The sequence below is a fragment of the Hesperophylax consimilis genome, chromosome 20, assembly GCF_061612785.1.
Source record: "Hesperophylax consimilis isolate HC1 chromosome 20, BYU_Hcon_1.0, whole genome shotgun sequence".
Lineage (NCBI taxonomy): Eukaryota > Metazoa > Arthropoda > Insecta > Trichoptera > Limnephilidae > Hesperophylax > Hesperophylax consimilis.
The window spans coordinates 5738603-5756055 of record NC_142855.1 but is presented as its reverse complement, the minus strand read 5'-3'; the positions used below and the strand labels follow the sequence as shown (position 1 = coordinate 5756055).

The 17453-nt window shown below is 36.3% G+C and overlaps 1 protein-coding gene across 1 annotated transcript in view; it reads right to left on the bottom strand.

Moving 5' to 3' along the window:
* The window catches only part of LOC149413971 (uncharacterized), a 28835-nt gene extending 13640 nt beyond the window's left edge, over window positions 1-15195 (bottom strand). The window contains exons 1-5 of the mRNA XM_089643950.1: window positions 15126-15195; window positions 13361-13507; window positions 12789-12941; window positions 12292-12395; window positions 8689-8896 (exon numbers count right to left, since the gene is read on the bottom strand). Coding sequence (XP_089500076.1) covers window positions 8689-8896; window positions 12292-12395; window positions 12789-12941; window positions 13361-13507; window positions 15126-15195 — 682 coding nt within the window. The remainder of the gene's footprint in view (window positions 1-8688; window positions 8897-12291; window positions 12396-12788; window positions 12942-13360; window positions 13508-15125) is intronic.
* Between the last annotated feature and the right edge of the window lie 2258 nt (window positions 15196-17453).

The following is a 17453-nucleotide window of genomic DNA, read 5'->3' as shown; positions in this document are numbered from 1 at the left end:
ACCCTAACTAGCTAGTGGTACCTACCGTCGGGTGGCATACCTACATACCCTAACTAGCTAGTGGCACGGTGGCATACCCACATACCCTAACAAGCTGGTAGTACTATCGTCGGGTGGAATACCTACATACCCTAACTAGCTTGTGGTACCTACCGACGAGTGGCATACCTTCATACCCTAACTAGCTAGTTGTACCTACCGTCAGGTGGCATACCTACATACCCTCACTAGCTAGTGGTACCTACCTTCGGGTGGCATACCTACATACCTTAACTAATCCTTCGATCACTTTTTAGAGTATACAGTATCTTGAGAATTATTTTGCAATAATGCTCTTATTTTAGCGTTGCGTAGTATTTTTTTATTATTTTCAATTGATGAAGAACTATCCATTGATGCATACGTTGTGGTGATCCAGTTTCGTTTAAATAGAGTGGGTGACCTCTTTACTAATGAAATTGTTAAAACTTTTACCATAAAACCGTGCGTCTAACTTCATCTTTTAACCCTAATCTTGTAATCTCTACTCGTATGTTTTGATTTCTTAATTTTTCCGATTTTTTTTTTTAATTTTATTATTCGACAACATTAAATAGTTTTGTTGTTACATAAACTGGTAAAATATTGAATCGATAAGCATAGGGTATCGGGTTTCGATGATTTCTTGCCATCTCTCTTTGGGGTCGTTATCGCCGTCGTTTTTATCCATGTTCTCTACCTGTACTGATATGTGTTAGTTTTGTTATTAACCACTGAGTCTTATCTCGGGAAAGGGCATACGTGGGGAGAGGATGGGAAGGAAAAGGGGTAACTATATAAATGAAATCGATTTCAAATTTTGCTGGCTCTTCCACTTGCTAAACAATAAACGGTGATTGGCAATCAGAACACAATCATCGTCCCCAGCGTGTCCAGGCTACACAACCATTTCTCTAGGGTAAAGTTACTCTTAATTCCTACCTACCCTTTGTTCTGAAATGGTTTACTAAAATTAACGTCTAATAATTATAATCCGATTTTAATTTCTATCTACAACCACCCCTGTTTTGTCCCCATTACTACTCCATAAAAAATCCCTTAAATGTAATAAGTTGACTCATCGTTAATTTTTATTATTTCGTATAATTGCCTTTGACTATATTCCTTATGCTGAGTTTTTTTTATACTTCATCAAGTGAAGGATCTCCTTAGTCTTCTCTAAGTCATGTTATGATACCCACTCGGTACTTAAAGTCATCGTAAACCCTTTTCTCCAATTAAAATTCTGTTTCAACTCTTTCTTGTGAATTGAACGCTTGAGGTTCAAGATACTGTGAATCCCTCACAATTTCAAGTTAATTAACTTTGATTTTTAATGGCTGTAGGAAGTACGTTCACCCGAAAATTCCACGGTAACATTTTACCATCAACGTCATATAAATCACTACGCATCTCCACCCCTTTTCTGGCATCTTATTTGTACTGTCACCGTTAACCACGCCTTCTCCCGTTCCCATTTAGCAATTGGTCAAACGCACCCTCTGGCTCCTTCTGCTTCCATCATCTACCTTCCGAGTTGGAAATCCTGTACCTTATGGGGGTCTTGGTAGTGGATCACGTCGGGTTGCAGGATCACGTCGGGGTCACCACTATAGGGACTTGGTAGTGAGACAATAAAATATGATGTTGTTGTTGTCACAGCGTTTATTGTGAGTCAGTATAACACATCAGTTGAGTTGCGCAGTTGGGAGATGGCTCTGAATCGATGATGATGAATGGTCAAGATGCGGGTCAGTGGGTCGACACCGCGTTGATGGAGACCGGACTCGAGGGCTTGTTCAGCACTGGTGAAGGCGAGGAGTCTTCTACGTACTTCAGCGTGAATGAGGTAGCTGAAGGTGCGACAGACCTGTTCGGCAGATGAGCGGGAGGTACAGGCTGGCGACGATGGTCGTGGAGCCGAGGCGCAGACGGCGATGAGCTGGTCGCAGGGTCTAGGCGCGTGAGGTTAGGTTAGGTTGGCCAGTAATGATAGCCTGGTCCAGGGCGTTGAGGTGAAATCCCAACGAGTCCATGGTTGTAGTCCGCGCAATCTCGGGTGTCGAAATCGAAGCGTGACGCGGGGGGAACCGGCCATAGTGGCCAATTCCTCCGTTACGCCGAGTCGGACTTTTATTTATTTATTTATTTAATAACGCCGATTATAGCGGCTCTTACAAAAGAATAACAATTGTTTTACATATGAATATTTGAATACTTCTCGAGTTGTATGATGCCGCGTCGAACTTGTTGAATGGAATGATGATGTACTTAGGTCCTCCACCGCTTATATAGCTGCTGATTCCTTTGTTCTTGTCTGCCACGGGTTGGAGTAGTGTCTGGACGTCGAACCCATAGGATCGCTGACTCGGTTCATCGTATGAACGTTTGCATCACCCCTTATGTAAAAATTCTCTTATCAGAAGTTTTGTATCGCGGTCCCGATATTTCAATTGAAGTTTCGCAAGTTTTCTTGTTGACTCAGCTTCTTTACTCGAGCAATTTGGTTATGATATGATGACCATAGGAGCGGTGACGTAACCGCTACAACAATGACATACGCTCTGAGGGAAATTATTTTCTTCGTGTGGAATTAATATAAAAAAAAAACCTAAAACTCACAGTTCCCTGCAATTTGTACAAGATTTTTCCGATAGATGTCTCTGCCAAGCTTGTATCATGCTATCTTCTATCTGATGCGACCTCAGTCCATCACAGGACGGTTATGGCTTTACTCATTATTCAAGAATGGTTCCCTTAAATAAATTAACTTCATGATACTTTTTTTTTGTTATTTGTTTTTGGGGTATTATGCCGTGTTGCGCTAACTCCTTCTTTAGCCAACTTTTCGGACAGCATTGCAGTGTCCATCATCAGGGCAGATGTGTTAAAAAGAAGGAGTTAGCGCAACACGGCATAATACCCCAAAAACAAATAACAAAAATACTTTTGGCCGTGAAATTCTTAAATCATTCATGATACTTATTCAGTATTCTGATCACTTGGGCACGAGCGCAGCCATTTAGCATTATGTAACGAATCAAATTTCGTCACAAATAAATTTGAATTATAAACTGTGTGTCCCGCTGTTATAAACGAAGTGTTGACAGACGTGGGTTGTAAGGAAAGAAATGAGAAGGGCGGGATAGAGCGACAGGTCCCATGAGCTCAGGAACGATGAACAGTCAAGACCGAGGCGGGAGAGAGAGAAGAGACCGAGACAGAAGTGGTCGTGAAGTACGCGTTCCCCGCCCAGCGGGGAAAGCAGAAGGGAGAAGCGGGAGAAGCAACCCCGAACCAAATGACACTTAGTTAAGTTATAGATAAAAGGACATCCAAGTATAATTTAGATTTAGAATTAAAACCTAATTAAAATCCAGAAACATGACTAATAAATGTTTATAATTAAATTTACCTCCCTTGTCCCCACCCTAGCGACCCGAGTTGGTGAGAAGGCAGAATATAAGAGGTAAGTATAAAACTGCAATTTATTTAAATTTTATTCTGAGCTATTTGCCGGAGATGTAAACAGATATGTTACAATTACCACAGCCGTTCTGCCATTTAGCATTACCACATCCATTAGTATCCTTCGCACAGGACGTCCCGATGGTTATGTAGGCTATTTTGTTGTTTTCTTATTGTTATGACTTCTTTCTGTATTACACTTAATGTTAACTGAATTTCAACGTATTTATTTTCTGTCTTATTTTTTAGCAGTTTTTTTTATAAATTGAGCTTTGCTATAATATAACTGTAAGTGTCCTAAAACAGGAATATATTCATAGTTCGAAGTTCTAAACGCTACTATGGAATTGTTACCACGTAATGTTAAGAAATGTGAATTTCCAATTAGTACGATGGCTATCTATGCTGAAACCACGGCTCCTATGTTGAGATATTTTATTTATATCTTTTTTTTAAATATTTCTGATGTGATGTCCGGGTTAAGTCTTCCTCATAAGAAAAACCCCTTCCCTTCCCTTGCCCTTCCACACACTTTCCCACAAATGATCATCTAGTCAATCAACATTATGCAAGTGCATTATATAAGCAAAATAAATACAAAACAGTACAAGAACAAGACGACAACTCACCAGAGATCAAATGGGAAAATAATACACCGACTACAGATATTTTCATATTCGGTTCGGCTCGGTAGAACTCCTTAGCAGCCTATAAATACTATTGATCCCTCAACATAGATATTTAAAAAATCGTTCGTAATCCTACATGTATTTATAGTGACTGATTTTTGCATTTTTATTTTTAAATTTTTTGATAGATCTGTGGCGTCGAGAAAAATCTAGATTAACTTATTAATAATAAACCGCTCGACCTACTTAGTACCTACTCCCGAATTATGTACCTGCAGTCGAAATCGCATCGTAAACAAAGCAATCTACTTACTACAAGCACCTACTTGTCTATCGACGACAATAATACTGCACAAGTACTACTATACAAGGAATCTAAATTAATTAACATTCGTAAATTATTTATATTACAAACTATGAAATATTTATTTAAAAACAAAAATAATTTCAAAATAAATGAAAACAGAATGAGCAAAAGAACAAATAATATATTTTACACCCCCCAAACCAATACTAAATTAATGCAGACACATAGCAGTTTCATTGGTCCTCGTACATTTAACCTTCTACCACTTCAAACTCAAATGATAAATAAAAAGATAGAATATATTAAAGAGGTAAAATTATGGCTGAATGACGCAGATATTGAAACGCTTTTACTATAAATTTATTGATCCTTTCTACAACTCACTTGCTGAAACTTTATAAACTATTGTACATAATGTTTTTCTCTTTACTTTTTATAATAACTATAAACAAAAAAAAAAACTTTTTCTACTGATGTATATTATACTTTAGGTACTTGAAATATAGTAATCGTTTTATATTACCCACACTCAGGCAGTGCCTTAGTGGGTTTTTATTTCTTGTGTATACTATTTGGTATTAAATATTATGTTTTTATATTCTATCTATTAATATGTATAATATATGTAATGAAATGAATATAAATAAAGTACAAAATGTGTAATATTTGTATGTTATATCATTACTTTAGTGAATAGATTGTCTAAGTTTTCGAAAAACTCATTAATGCACAACTTTTAAAATTCATCGAGAGACTGTTATGAAAATATTTAGAAACATAACAATTATAATTAGGTACTAATTATTATTTTGATTTTTGTCTATGGTTATTTTGACAGCCATAAAATCGGCGCAAAATAACGGGAAAGGATTATTCTTGCAAGGTTCCACACTTTCCAACGGAGCCCAGTTGGGCGAGGACTCAGTTGAAACGTCAGGTGCCAAGTTTATATGGAGCAATTTAAAAAACCGTTCGGAGCAAGTACGCGACGAATCTTAAAAGTAAAATCAGGCATCCGATCCTGAGATACGCGGAGTAATGGTTAAATGTAAAAAAAACCCGCGCCGAAATACGCGCAATGTCGGTCGACAATTTTAAAACCCGCGTGAATTAAACGAGTGCCAAAGTGCACCGGGCCGCGTGTTCCGTTTGGGATGTAATCCACGTTTAAAGAGACAATCCTCTCTCGCTTCGTACATGCAAACCTTGAGTACGCTGAGGAATACTAGATCGTTCGGATGAGTATTGTATTTGGGTGCGTGAACGCCGCCTACCGCCATTCACACGCGCGCCTTGAAAGGATCCGTAATAATCGGGTGGATGGACACCGGAGACTGGTTTCCTGGCTGGAGACTGGACGAGAGGCGGAGCTGGTGGGCCGGTTGCCCGCGCCGAAGCAGACGTTCCCCTGGGAGGAAGGCATCTCCACTCATCCGCGTTTAGATAGTTAGATAGGATAGAATCGGTCTGATAGGGGGTAAGTCCTTTAAAATCCCTTGCTTAATGTTTACCCTGTTATCATGAAATAGAGTTCAACTTATATGTACAGAAACTTGTCTTTTACTCTGATTTACTTGTGAATAAGCCCATATGCCCACCACCCTGAGAAGGGTTCTTATGTCTCACCGCAGAGCTCGGCATATCTTGCCCCCGGCAAGATTTGGCGTCCAAAGGTTCCACATCGGAACCAAAGCCGACCACTGTGATGATGACCAATCCTTATATGCACCCATTTAACAAGAGGTGTTGACCGGCTACTACCCCTAGCCTCACAAAGTAGGTACAACCCCACTCACCAGCTTATCAAGACATAAAATACTTTAAAGAAATCAATATACATAATATACATAGGCGAATTACACACGCGAGCAGCTAGCCAGCAGCTAGCCCGAACCATTACCCAGCAGAGAATGGCGGTCAGAAGAACCTCCACTCCGTGGGTAAGTAGTGCGCTGTTATTTCTTCGTTGGGATACCATAAGAGAAAATATATTCCATTGCTACTGAATGCCCAATGAATGTAGATTAATTTCTTGCATGCAACGGTTATTATTAATTTTACGATCATAGAAATTTATGACAAATATTATATCTTTTCTTAGATTTATGCTGGCAGCAAAATCGCTATGGGTTTTATCTTATGGCTAGTACGGTTTTTTTCCAGTATGGTTAAGTATATTAAAGTTTTAATTACTCTTGAGTGCAAAGGAATAGCTACAGATTTTTTTTTAAATTTAAAATTTGAAAAAAAATAAATTTTTACATAGAAAAGTATACAGGATATGAACAAGATATAAAACAATAGAAATTAAAGTAGCCTTTCCTAACCATAAATGCTCTTGTGTTTGGTGAGGGAATTCTAGTTCAATTATATATACATATGTTAGTATCAAGGTAAATAAATTATCAAGAAACAACACAAGATTTAAACAATATTACTTTTATATGTAAGTAGTGAACGTATTTTGAACTTTTAATAGTTTAAGGTAATTTTTTAATTTAAGGTGAAATTCCTGAATATTTTCGATATTTTTTAAATTTAATGGAAGGTTATTTAAATAAATTATGCCTAGATAAAGATGGTTATTTTGAATCAGCTTAGTGTTAAATTTTGGGATTTTAATAGTTTTCTGGTATCTTGCTGATGTGTTGAATTGCAAGTTATGAGTATTTGACTGTTTTTCTTTGTAAATTTGAAGTGTTGAATATTTTTGATACATTTTGTCTACTGTAGGTACTTTGAAAATTGAAAAAAGAATTTCGGTAGAAAATTTTGACGGTTTTTTCAAAATTACTTTGATTACCAATCTTTGAATTACTTTAAGTTCCCCCCCAACCAATAATACCATATTGTAATATAGATTGAACAATCGCATAGTACACGCACACTCTTTTTAGGTTTTTTAGTCTTAGAATATTTCCAATTCTCATAAATATATAAATACATTTCCTAATCCTTTTGACGAGTTCACAAATATGTGTTTTCTATTTAAAATGTTGATCTATATATATACACCAAGATATTTGATTTTGGATGTTGGACTAAGGATAGGACAAGTTTGATTGCAGTTAGTTCTGCCACATTTGTGTTGGTGTATTAAAATGTTTAACTCTGGTTCTGATTTAAATTTATTGATTGAAAATGGGATAAATTTTGTTTTTTCTGTGTTTAAGGAGAGAAGATTTGAACATGAATAAGTTTTTTCTTCAGATGTGCAAGCATGTGACGTTTTAAATTGTTCTTTTGAGAACATGAGTAACTGCACAAGAAACATGAATGTAATTTTCTTCAGTATGGGTAAGCAGGTGATTTTTCAAATTTGCCTTTATATTAAATGAATAGCTGCATAAAGAACATGAATATGGTATACCTCCAGTATGGGTAAACATGTGAAATTTTAAATATTTCTTTCGAACACATGAATAGCTGCAGAAGGAACATGAAAAGGTTTTTCTCTAGTATGGGAAAGCAAGTGATTTTTCAAATTTGCCTTTATAGAACATGAATAACTGCATAAGGAACATGAATATGGTTTTTCTCCAGTATGGGTAAAGATGTGACGTTTTGATATTCCCTTTACAGAACATGAATAGCTGCATAACGAACATGCATATGGTTTGTCTCTGATGTGGGTACGCAAGTGATATTTTAAATTTCCCTTTAGAGAAGAAGAATAGTTGCAGAAGGAAAATGAATAAGGTTTTTTCCCAGTACGGGAAAGCATGTGGCGATTTAAAGTTTCCTTGTGAGAACATGAATAGTTGCAAGGCTTTTCTCCAGTATGAGTGTACAAGACGTGCCGTGCTAACACTGACTTGCGGAGGCTGAAGAAGTTACAATGGGAACATGAATTAGATTTTCTCCAGGATGCGTCTTCAGGGCCAATGTAAAGTCTGAAAAAGATAGTGGATAAAGCCCAATAAAATTGGATTATTATAAATAAAAACAAAACATATTAATACGGGTTTAGAAAAATTAAACCGATTTTACCTGCAGTCTGGTTAATACTTTCAGAATTAAAGATACAAATGAGAAATTACGAAGGAAGGGGAAATAAGAAAATAAAATTTGTAATTATTTTCACTTATAAGCATTACACCAGATGGCCGCTTTTTTCAGCGATTGTGTTCTATTTTTGAGAAGGTCTAGTTTCTTAATGCCAATCGAATAATGAATTCCGAAATCCCCGTCATACGTCAACTGGTGAAGACCATGGGTCTTCCGGGCGCTCCAGCGCTGAACAAGTTAGCCGAAGATACGATGGACCTGTCGGCGGTTGAACGGGAGATGTAGGCTGGCGAGAATGTCGCTGGCCGATGTCAGGGTCTAGGCGCTTGGATGTAGCGCTGGCCAGGGCGCTGTGATGATCCCGTTGTAGTCCATGGTTGAACCCTGCAGAGCCGGGTGTAAGTATCGGAGGTCCGGTGCGCGGGAAGGCACGCAGGTTGTCACTCGCGAGACTTGCAATTGTTGACTGAATTGTTAAAAACACTTGAAAATATTTCTTGGAGACTTGGAGATGGTTTTTCAGGAGAGAGGATTCCCTGTCAGAGGTAGTTGTTGAACTGACTTTGTGTGGAATTCGATTCTCTATTCATAGAACGAATTTAAATCGGGCCCTCTCGGAGATTTTCCTCTTTACTGAGGAGTGAATTGGTTGGGTACTTTTCCTCTCCGTAATTAGTTTGTTGAGAGAAAAGTAATATCTTGATATGATACCCTTAATTATGTCAGTTCAATCTACCAAAACCATCTCCCTCAGTCTCGTTTATTTATTTTATAATAAATTATACAAATTTTTTTAAAGGGTTTGAAGTTAAATATCTTTGGTTTGAACATTTCCCAAAGAGTAAAAAATATATTAAGGTATTATTTTTCATGTTATTATGTTAGCATATAATTATTTTCTTATGTTGATATTTATTGCGTGGTTATATTTTCCATCATTTTCCCGTAAATTGAGTTTGATGATATCACAATTAGTCACATTTGAATTTGTAATCATTGTTTGATTAAAATCTCAATGGGATATACTGTGCTGCGATTGGTTGAAGACGGCGGCCATCATGGAATTCCATCCGGTGAGTAGTGGAGGGGGGTTAACGTAAATACTGAGTCGCTTCCTTAGCGGTGGTCATTTCGTGGGTTGGTTGCTCTGAGTGAGGTGGTGGATGGTTATTTTCAGATGTGTTTCATGTTCTGCTGTTATATCGATATGTAATTATCTTGATTAATCACAAACAGCACATCATTTGATTGAGTAATTATGATGTAAAGATTTCAAATTGTGTCGACGACACGGTATCAAGCGGTTTCGGGGTTTGAGTATTCTTGTAATTTTTGCGTGAATGTGAATTTTCTTGAAAAATTCTGGATGTCTGGATACGTATGATACAACTTGGTTGATTTATACATGTGCAATTTACTTCACTGAGAAACCGATTAAAGATTTCCTCATTATACTTATACATTAGGTATAACAAATATAAGCAGTATATATATATAGCTACATCCCGCACAGTTTCTGTGTTTTTAGATAATAATTGAAATTTTAACGGGTCTCATTATATTTTAAGTACAATTTGGCGTATATTTCAATTTTGTACATCTCAGGCATTTTTTGTATGACCGATGAGTATTCCCCTTTATGTGGAATGCCTACGTGTCTCATCTCTGAAGCGTGGTGCCCCACCTCTGAGGCGGTATGCCCCACCGGTGGGGCGTACGCCCCACCATGGGAAACACTGCTCTAGACTTTAGTACCTACCGGTGCTCAACCTATGAGGCATTATGCCCCACCTATGAGGCGTTATGCCCCACCGGTGGGGCGTCCGCCCACCGTGGGAAACACTGCCTTAAACAAACAGCAAACAATTTTAAAAAATATTTTTCTAAAGTGGGAAATAATCTCGCTGAAAAAATCTCTAAGCCTCTACACATGCCTAAACCCGCAACCAGTAATACACAAAACCGAAATACACTATCCGTTTATTAAAAAACCAATGAATCCGAAATACAACATATAATAGAAAACATGCAAGGCGGCTCTTCTCCAGGTGTTTTCTCTGTCTATACCAAAGAATTTTTTTAATTTGCTGTTGCATTTGTTGTCGAACTGTGTTGATGTATAAAAACATATTTTTTACTATTTTACCTAGAATCGCCACAATTAAAAAAATATTTGTGATGGTTTTAAAAATAAATCTACTCGCTGTTGAAAGTGTACAAAGTTTAATAATAAAAAACCAAGAGATTATCCAATACACCAGATTTTTGAAGAGTTTACAGTTTCAAATTTAATGATCTTTTCCGAAAAAAACCTAATTATTAAAATAATAAAAGAAAACATAATAAGAGCTTTTCAAGCTTTTGGTAATACTTGTCAAAAACATATATATCAAACACAAAAATGTAACACCACTTTTGCTCAACATATATTTACTATTTATTTACATATATTTGAGGAAAAAATGCTTCAACAGCCCACCCGAATATATCGAACAATCGAAAACGATAAACAGCCACTAAAAGCGATTAAAGAAAAATTCTGTGTAAAAATAAAAAAATGATGAAATTATCTTCATAATTGATTTAAATTTGATTTATTTTATTTATATATAAATATATTTTTTAATTATCTTATTTCCGTTAATCATAATTAATTAAAAACACGTATTTTTCTTTATATTAATGCTTACCACTTTTATAAACACGAGCGCCTGCTTCTATAGAAGAGAAACATAAAAAAATCAAAAGCGGTCAAAAGTTATTATGCGAATTATTTTAGTAAATATAAATGATTATATTCTGTGAACTCATTAATTATATTTAAAAAAATATTGCGTACGAATATGAATTAATCTTTTAGTTATTATTGTTAAGCAATAGCTTATTTCAACTAAATATATAAATTAACGTTATCTACGAAAACGTAGGTTATAACAAGCGTTGTGTTCCACAAAATAAAAAAGTGCATTTCGATACAATTCACAAATACTTGTTTGACAACAACTTAATTTTTTAAATCAACGTAGACAAACACGAAAGTCAAATCACATTATTATAAGATTTTTATATAAATAATTCATAGTAAATTCTAAGGTTGGGTACAGAAATGGGTTTCAATAATTAACAGCCACAATTCTTAGATGCACAATGAATGTACGGACAAGTAATTGTATGCTACTGTTATTATTAATTTTACGATGGTAGAAATTAATGTGGCAAATATTATTTATATTCTTAGAATTATGTGGCAATGAAATCGCTATGGGTTTTATCTTATGGCTAAAAAGGTTTTTTTCCAGTATGGGTACGCATATGACGAGATAAATTTCCCTTAAGAGCAGAGGAATAGGTACAGAATGCACATTTATAAGTTTTTTCTTCAGTATGGGTAAGAATGTGATGTTTTAAATTTCCCTTAACAGAACATGAATAGCTGCAGAAGGAACATAAGTAAGGTTTTTCTCCAGTATGGGTTAGCATGTGACGGTTTAAATTTCCCTTTTCAGAACATGAATAGCTGCACAAGGAACATGAATAAGGTTTTTCTCCAGTATGGGTAAACATGTGACGTTTTAAATTTATCTTATCTGAACATGAATAGCTGCAGAACGAACATGAATAAGGTTTTTCTCCATTATGGGTACGCATATGACGAATTAAATGTCCCTTTTTAGAGGGAGAATAAGTACAGAATGCACATTTATAAGTCTTTTCTTCAGTATGGGTAAGAATGTGATGTTTTAAATTTCCCTTAACAGAACATGAATAGCTGCAGAAAGAACATAAGTAAGGATTTTTTCCAGTATGGGTTAGCATGTGACGGTTTAAATTTCCCTTTTCAGAACATGAATAGCTGCACAAGGAACATAAATAAGGTTTTTCTCCAGTATGGGTACGCATATGACGAATTAAATGTCCCTTGTTAGAGGAGGAATAGGTACAGAATGCACATTTACAAGTGTTTTCTTCAGTATGGGTAAGAATGTGATGTTTTAAATTTCCCTTAACAGAACATGAATAGCTGCAGAAAGAACATAAATAAGGTTTTTCTCCAGTATGGGTTAGCATGTGACGGTTTAAATTTCCCTTTTCAGAACATGAATAGCTGCACAAGGAACATGAATAAGGTTTTTCTCCAGTATGGGTAAATATGTGACGTTTTAAATTTATCTTATCTGAACAAGAATAGCTGCAGAACGAACATGAATAAGGTTTTTCTCCAGTATGGGTACGCATATGACGAATTAAATGTCCCTTTTTAGAGGAGGAATAAGTACAGAATGCACATTTGTAAGGCTTTTCTTCAGTATGGGTAAGAATGTGATGTTTTAAATTTCTCTTAATAGAACATGAATAGCTGCAGAAAGAACATAAGTAAGGATTTTCTCCAGTATGGGTTAGCATGTGACGGTTTAAATATCTCTTTTCAGAACATGAATAGCTGCACAAGGAACACGAATAAGGTTTTTCTCCAGTATGGGTAAACGTGTGACGTTTTAAATTTCTCTTATCTGAACATGAATAGCTGCAGAATGAACATGAATAAGGTTTTTCTCCAGTATGGGTGCGCATGTGACGTGCTAAATTTCCCTTTTGAGAACAAGTATAGCTGCAAAAGACACATGAATATGGTTTTTCTCCAGTATGGGTAACCATGTGAAGTTTTAAACTTCTCTTTTGAGAACAAGAATAGCTGCAGAAGGAACATGTATAAGGTTTCTCTTCAGTATGGGTGCGCAAGTGCTGTGATAACATTGACTCGCTCAGGCTAAAGTAGTTACAATTGAAACATGAGTAAGATTTTCCTCCAGGATGCGTCTTAAGGTCCGATATTAAGCCTGTAAAGATGGTAGATAAAGCTAAATAAGTTATATCTTCAAAAAACAAGAAAATTATAAAAAAAAATCAGACACAACAAAAGTAATTTTACCTGAAGTCGGAGTAATACTTTCAGAGTGCTCCAAGCATTCCTTTTTAACATCCAGCAGGTCTATGTCTATTTCCTTATAATGAATCCCCCCTATGACATCGTCTCGGTGTCCTGCATGGATCGGAACAGTCTCCATATTAATGCTACCTGGAATAACAAAACGACAATACAATAATATGTAAAGATCTGCTGAATGTCCAGCTGTTTGCAGTAACATAGCCTTTGCGGGTACAAATTTCAAAGGCAATAAATATTTACAATATAATTTATTTAAAAGATTAATTCCCTTTTTTACAACAATACAAATAAAAAATGTCATTCCCAAGTGATTACCTGTAAGAAAAACTTTTTTTTAACAAACATATTTGTATGAAATAAAAACAATATTTTTTGTTTAAAACCACGAATTTTTTTATTAATTTCAAGACCGACCGGTTTCGCTACACTCGAGCATCGTCAAAGTACAAAATTAAACTAATCAATAATACAAAATGTGTCATTATATATAGGTACATACAGTGGGAAATAGAAAGTAAAACCAAAATGAAACAACAATATATTAAAAGAAAACAATAAGTGTATATAAATATTATAATAATAGAGAATAGGCATTAATAATTGTAAGGTGATTAAGGGATACTGGGAATTTTACAGTTTACAGGGAATATTCCCAGTGTTGGGGACGGATATAGCACCGTCGCAACGCGGAATAATAAGAATTGGAAAGGTTCGGAATGCCGACTTACCCTTTTCTATTCTTCCACGGTTTTCAAATCCTTCTTTGCGCTGGTTCACAACAATTCACAAATTTCACCATGCGCGAGCTCACGATGGCTTTGATTTCGACACGGTCGATAAAGGGGGCTCCGTAATCAAACGATGTTGACAGGACGAATAATTTTACTCAACTAACGTCGGCATAGGAGAGGAGAGGAGGGGAGAGGTCGATAGGCCACAATAATTTTAGAAAGGATATAAAGGTAGGTAGCACGATGCTAGGTGCCAACATTTCCGCCCACTTAATTTGAACGAATTAATAATTATGATACAAAATTTAATAAAAGGTAAATTTAAATATATACATAGGTAAATTGTTCATTCAAGTTGTATCCGCAATGCCTCGCAGAAAACAAAATAAATAAAAAAAACTTTTACTAAATTAAGTATAACCTTTTGAAGAATGGTTCCTGGACCATAACGAAAATTTTGGTTTTGAAAAATATTTAAAATTGCTAATAACTCCTTTGGTCTAGAATCTGAGTAAGGAACAAAACGAGAATTAGAGTATAGACATCTAAACAACAACAACAAAAAATATATATAGATCCCAATTGTAAATAAAATAAAAATAAAACACAACAAAACTGGAAAATGAAAACGTATTCTATTTTAGATGTATATCTTAAGAATTATCACTAATAATAATTTTATTCTTCCGGTAACGGGCAAAGCTTTATCACTGGTCGAACCAACGAACCAGATTGAGTTTTAACAGTAGCTACCCTAACTATTCCATCCTTACCGGGATGAACGTGGATAATTCGTCCTAATACCCACTTCATCGGTGGAAGACGATCGTCCTTTATTAACACTAATTGACCTAATTTAATGTTTGGATTAATTTTGCACCACTTTGATCGTTGTTGAAGCGTATTTAAATATTCTAAATGCCAACGTTTCCAGAAATGTTGCGACATCTTTTGGAGATGTTGCCACCTACTTAAACGATTAGACGTGGTGTCAAGAAAGTCATATTAAGGCAAACCTAGTAGGAATCCACCGATTAAAAAGTGGCCCGGGGTGAGTCCATTCACATCCTCGGGGTCTGAGCTCATTGAACACAAAGGGCGGGAGTTGAGGATGGCCTCAATTCTAGTGAGAACTGTCGCAAATTCTTCATAAGTTAGAACGGTCTCACCTATCACCCGTTTTAAATGGTATTTTACAGATTTTATCCCTGCCTCAAATAAGCCTCCGAAATGAGGACTTGCTGGAGGGTTAAAAGACCAAATAATGCCGCTCTGAATTAGATGATTAGATATAACATCACGCTGTGATGCCAAGAATTTATTTATACCGAGTAGGTACCGATTTGCACCGACGAAATTGGTTCCGTTATCGCTTATGATTTCAGAACATAACCCTCGACGATCTGTAAACCGGCTAAGGGCTGCAATAAATGCTTCAGAAGATAAATCAGACACGATCTCTAAATGAACTGCTTTCGTCGCCATACATACAAATAGACATAAATAACCCTTTGACGTTTTTGCTCCCCTACGTTTGTGATCTTTCAAGGTGAAAGGTCCTCCGAAATCTCCACCAACTCGAGAAAAAGCACGGCTTTGTTGCACTCGAGAGGGAGGTAAATCACCCATTAGGGGAGGTAGCACCGAAGATTTCATTTTATAGCAGACAATGCATTTCGACAGTTGTGAGCGAATTTTGTTCCGTGCAGCCACTATCCAAAATTTACGCTGAATAGTGAATTGAAGGCTTCGTGGCCTAACATGAAGATATAGTTTATGATAATAATCTATAATTAAATAAGCTAAATGACAGATTTTCGGAAGTAAGATCGGAAATTTACTTTCATATGACAAATTTGAATACTTGAGTCGACCGCCCACCCTGATAATACCGTGGCTATCAAGAAACGGTTTCAAGTTTTGAATTTGCGTTGAACAAGGACTGCCATTTCGCATATTACGTATATCAACAGAAAAATACGTTTCCTGTTCAATGCGTACGATTTTCATAAGCGAATCATTTAATTCGCGAGAACTTAGATAAGTCGAGTTTGAATTTCCACTACCAGGACGTTTCTGACAATTATTTACGAAACGCATTATCCAAGCGACGACGCTCTGCAATTTATAAAATGAAGAATATTTACTAATAATCGAATTAGGTACTATTTGAGATGATACAAACGTTTTAAGGTTGCATGTTTTGAGTTCTGGTATTTCTCCGTCAGATTGATTGTACACAGCTGAACAAGGCCAGAGTGCTATTGGTTGGTGAAGCCATTTTGGTCCCGTAAACCACAAAGGGTGTGATATAATGTCTGCTGGGAAAAGCCCTCTTGAACCAGAATCGGCACAATTTTCCTCCGAGACAACATGCTTCCAAACAGCATTTGGTGTATTTTCCAGTATTTGTACAACCCTATTAGCGACAAATGTTTTCAATAAATATGGCGGCGTTTTTAGCCACGCTAGTACAATAGTCGAGTCTGTAAATAGAAAAACGTTTTCTATTTGTTCGGCAAACTTTACAGATGACATAATATACTTTACAAGTTTCGTGAGAAGAACGGCCCCACATAATTCTAGTCGTGGAATTGACAGGGTTTTCAAAGGAGCGACCTTCGATTTTCCCATTAAGATGTGAGTGGTATTGCTATTACGCTCTAATAAATATACCACTGCAGAATAACCCAATTGTGAAGCGTCACAGAACCCTACGAGGAAAAGACGACTTGTCATCACCGTGTTGTAATATCTAGGAATATTCAATGTTCGAAGTAATGAAAGTTGACTTACAAATTTACTCCACGTATTATGAATATGTGGTGGAACATCACGATCGTCCCAATCGACACCTAACTTCCATAGTTCCTGTAATAGACATTTTGCGAAAAATGTCACTGGGATGATGATCCCAAGTGGGTCGAATAAACGAGCTACCGTTGATAAAATTGTTCTTTTTGTGCATATCTTATTTGAAGGTAGATCGACCTTGTAGGTAAAATTATCAGTCGTTGGACTCCACTGAATGCCTAATATTTTAACAATTTGATCAGTTCCGGCGTTATCAAAAGAATGACCATCTTGCTGGTGCTCTTGCGAAACGTGATCCAAAAGTGACGGTGTATTAGATTGCCATTTACTAAGTTCTAATTTCCCAAGATTTAACAATCCAATGATATCTTGTTTTAGTCTGAGGGCTGTGCTAATCGTTTCTGTCCCTGTTACCAAATCATCTACATAAAAATCATCGCATAGAACCTTGGCAGCGTCAGGATACTTTGATCCTTCATCTTGTGCTAGCTGGCGAAGGGTACGAATGGCCAAGAATGGTGAACTAGACA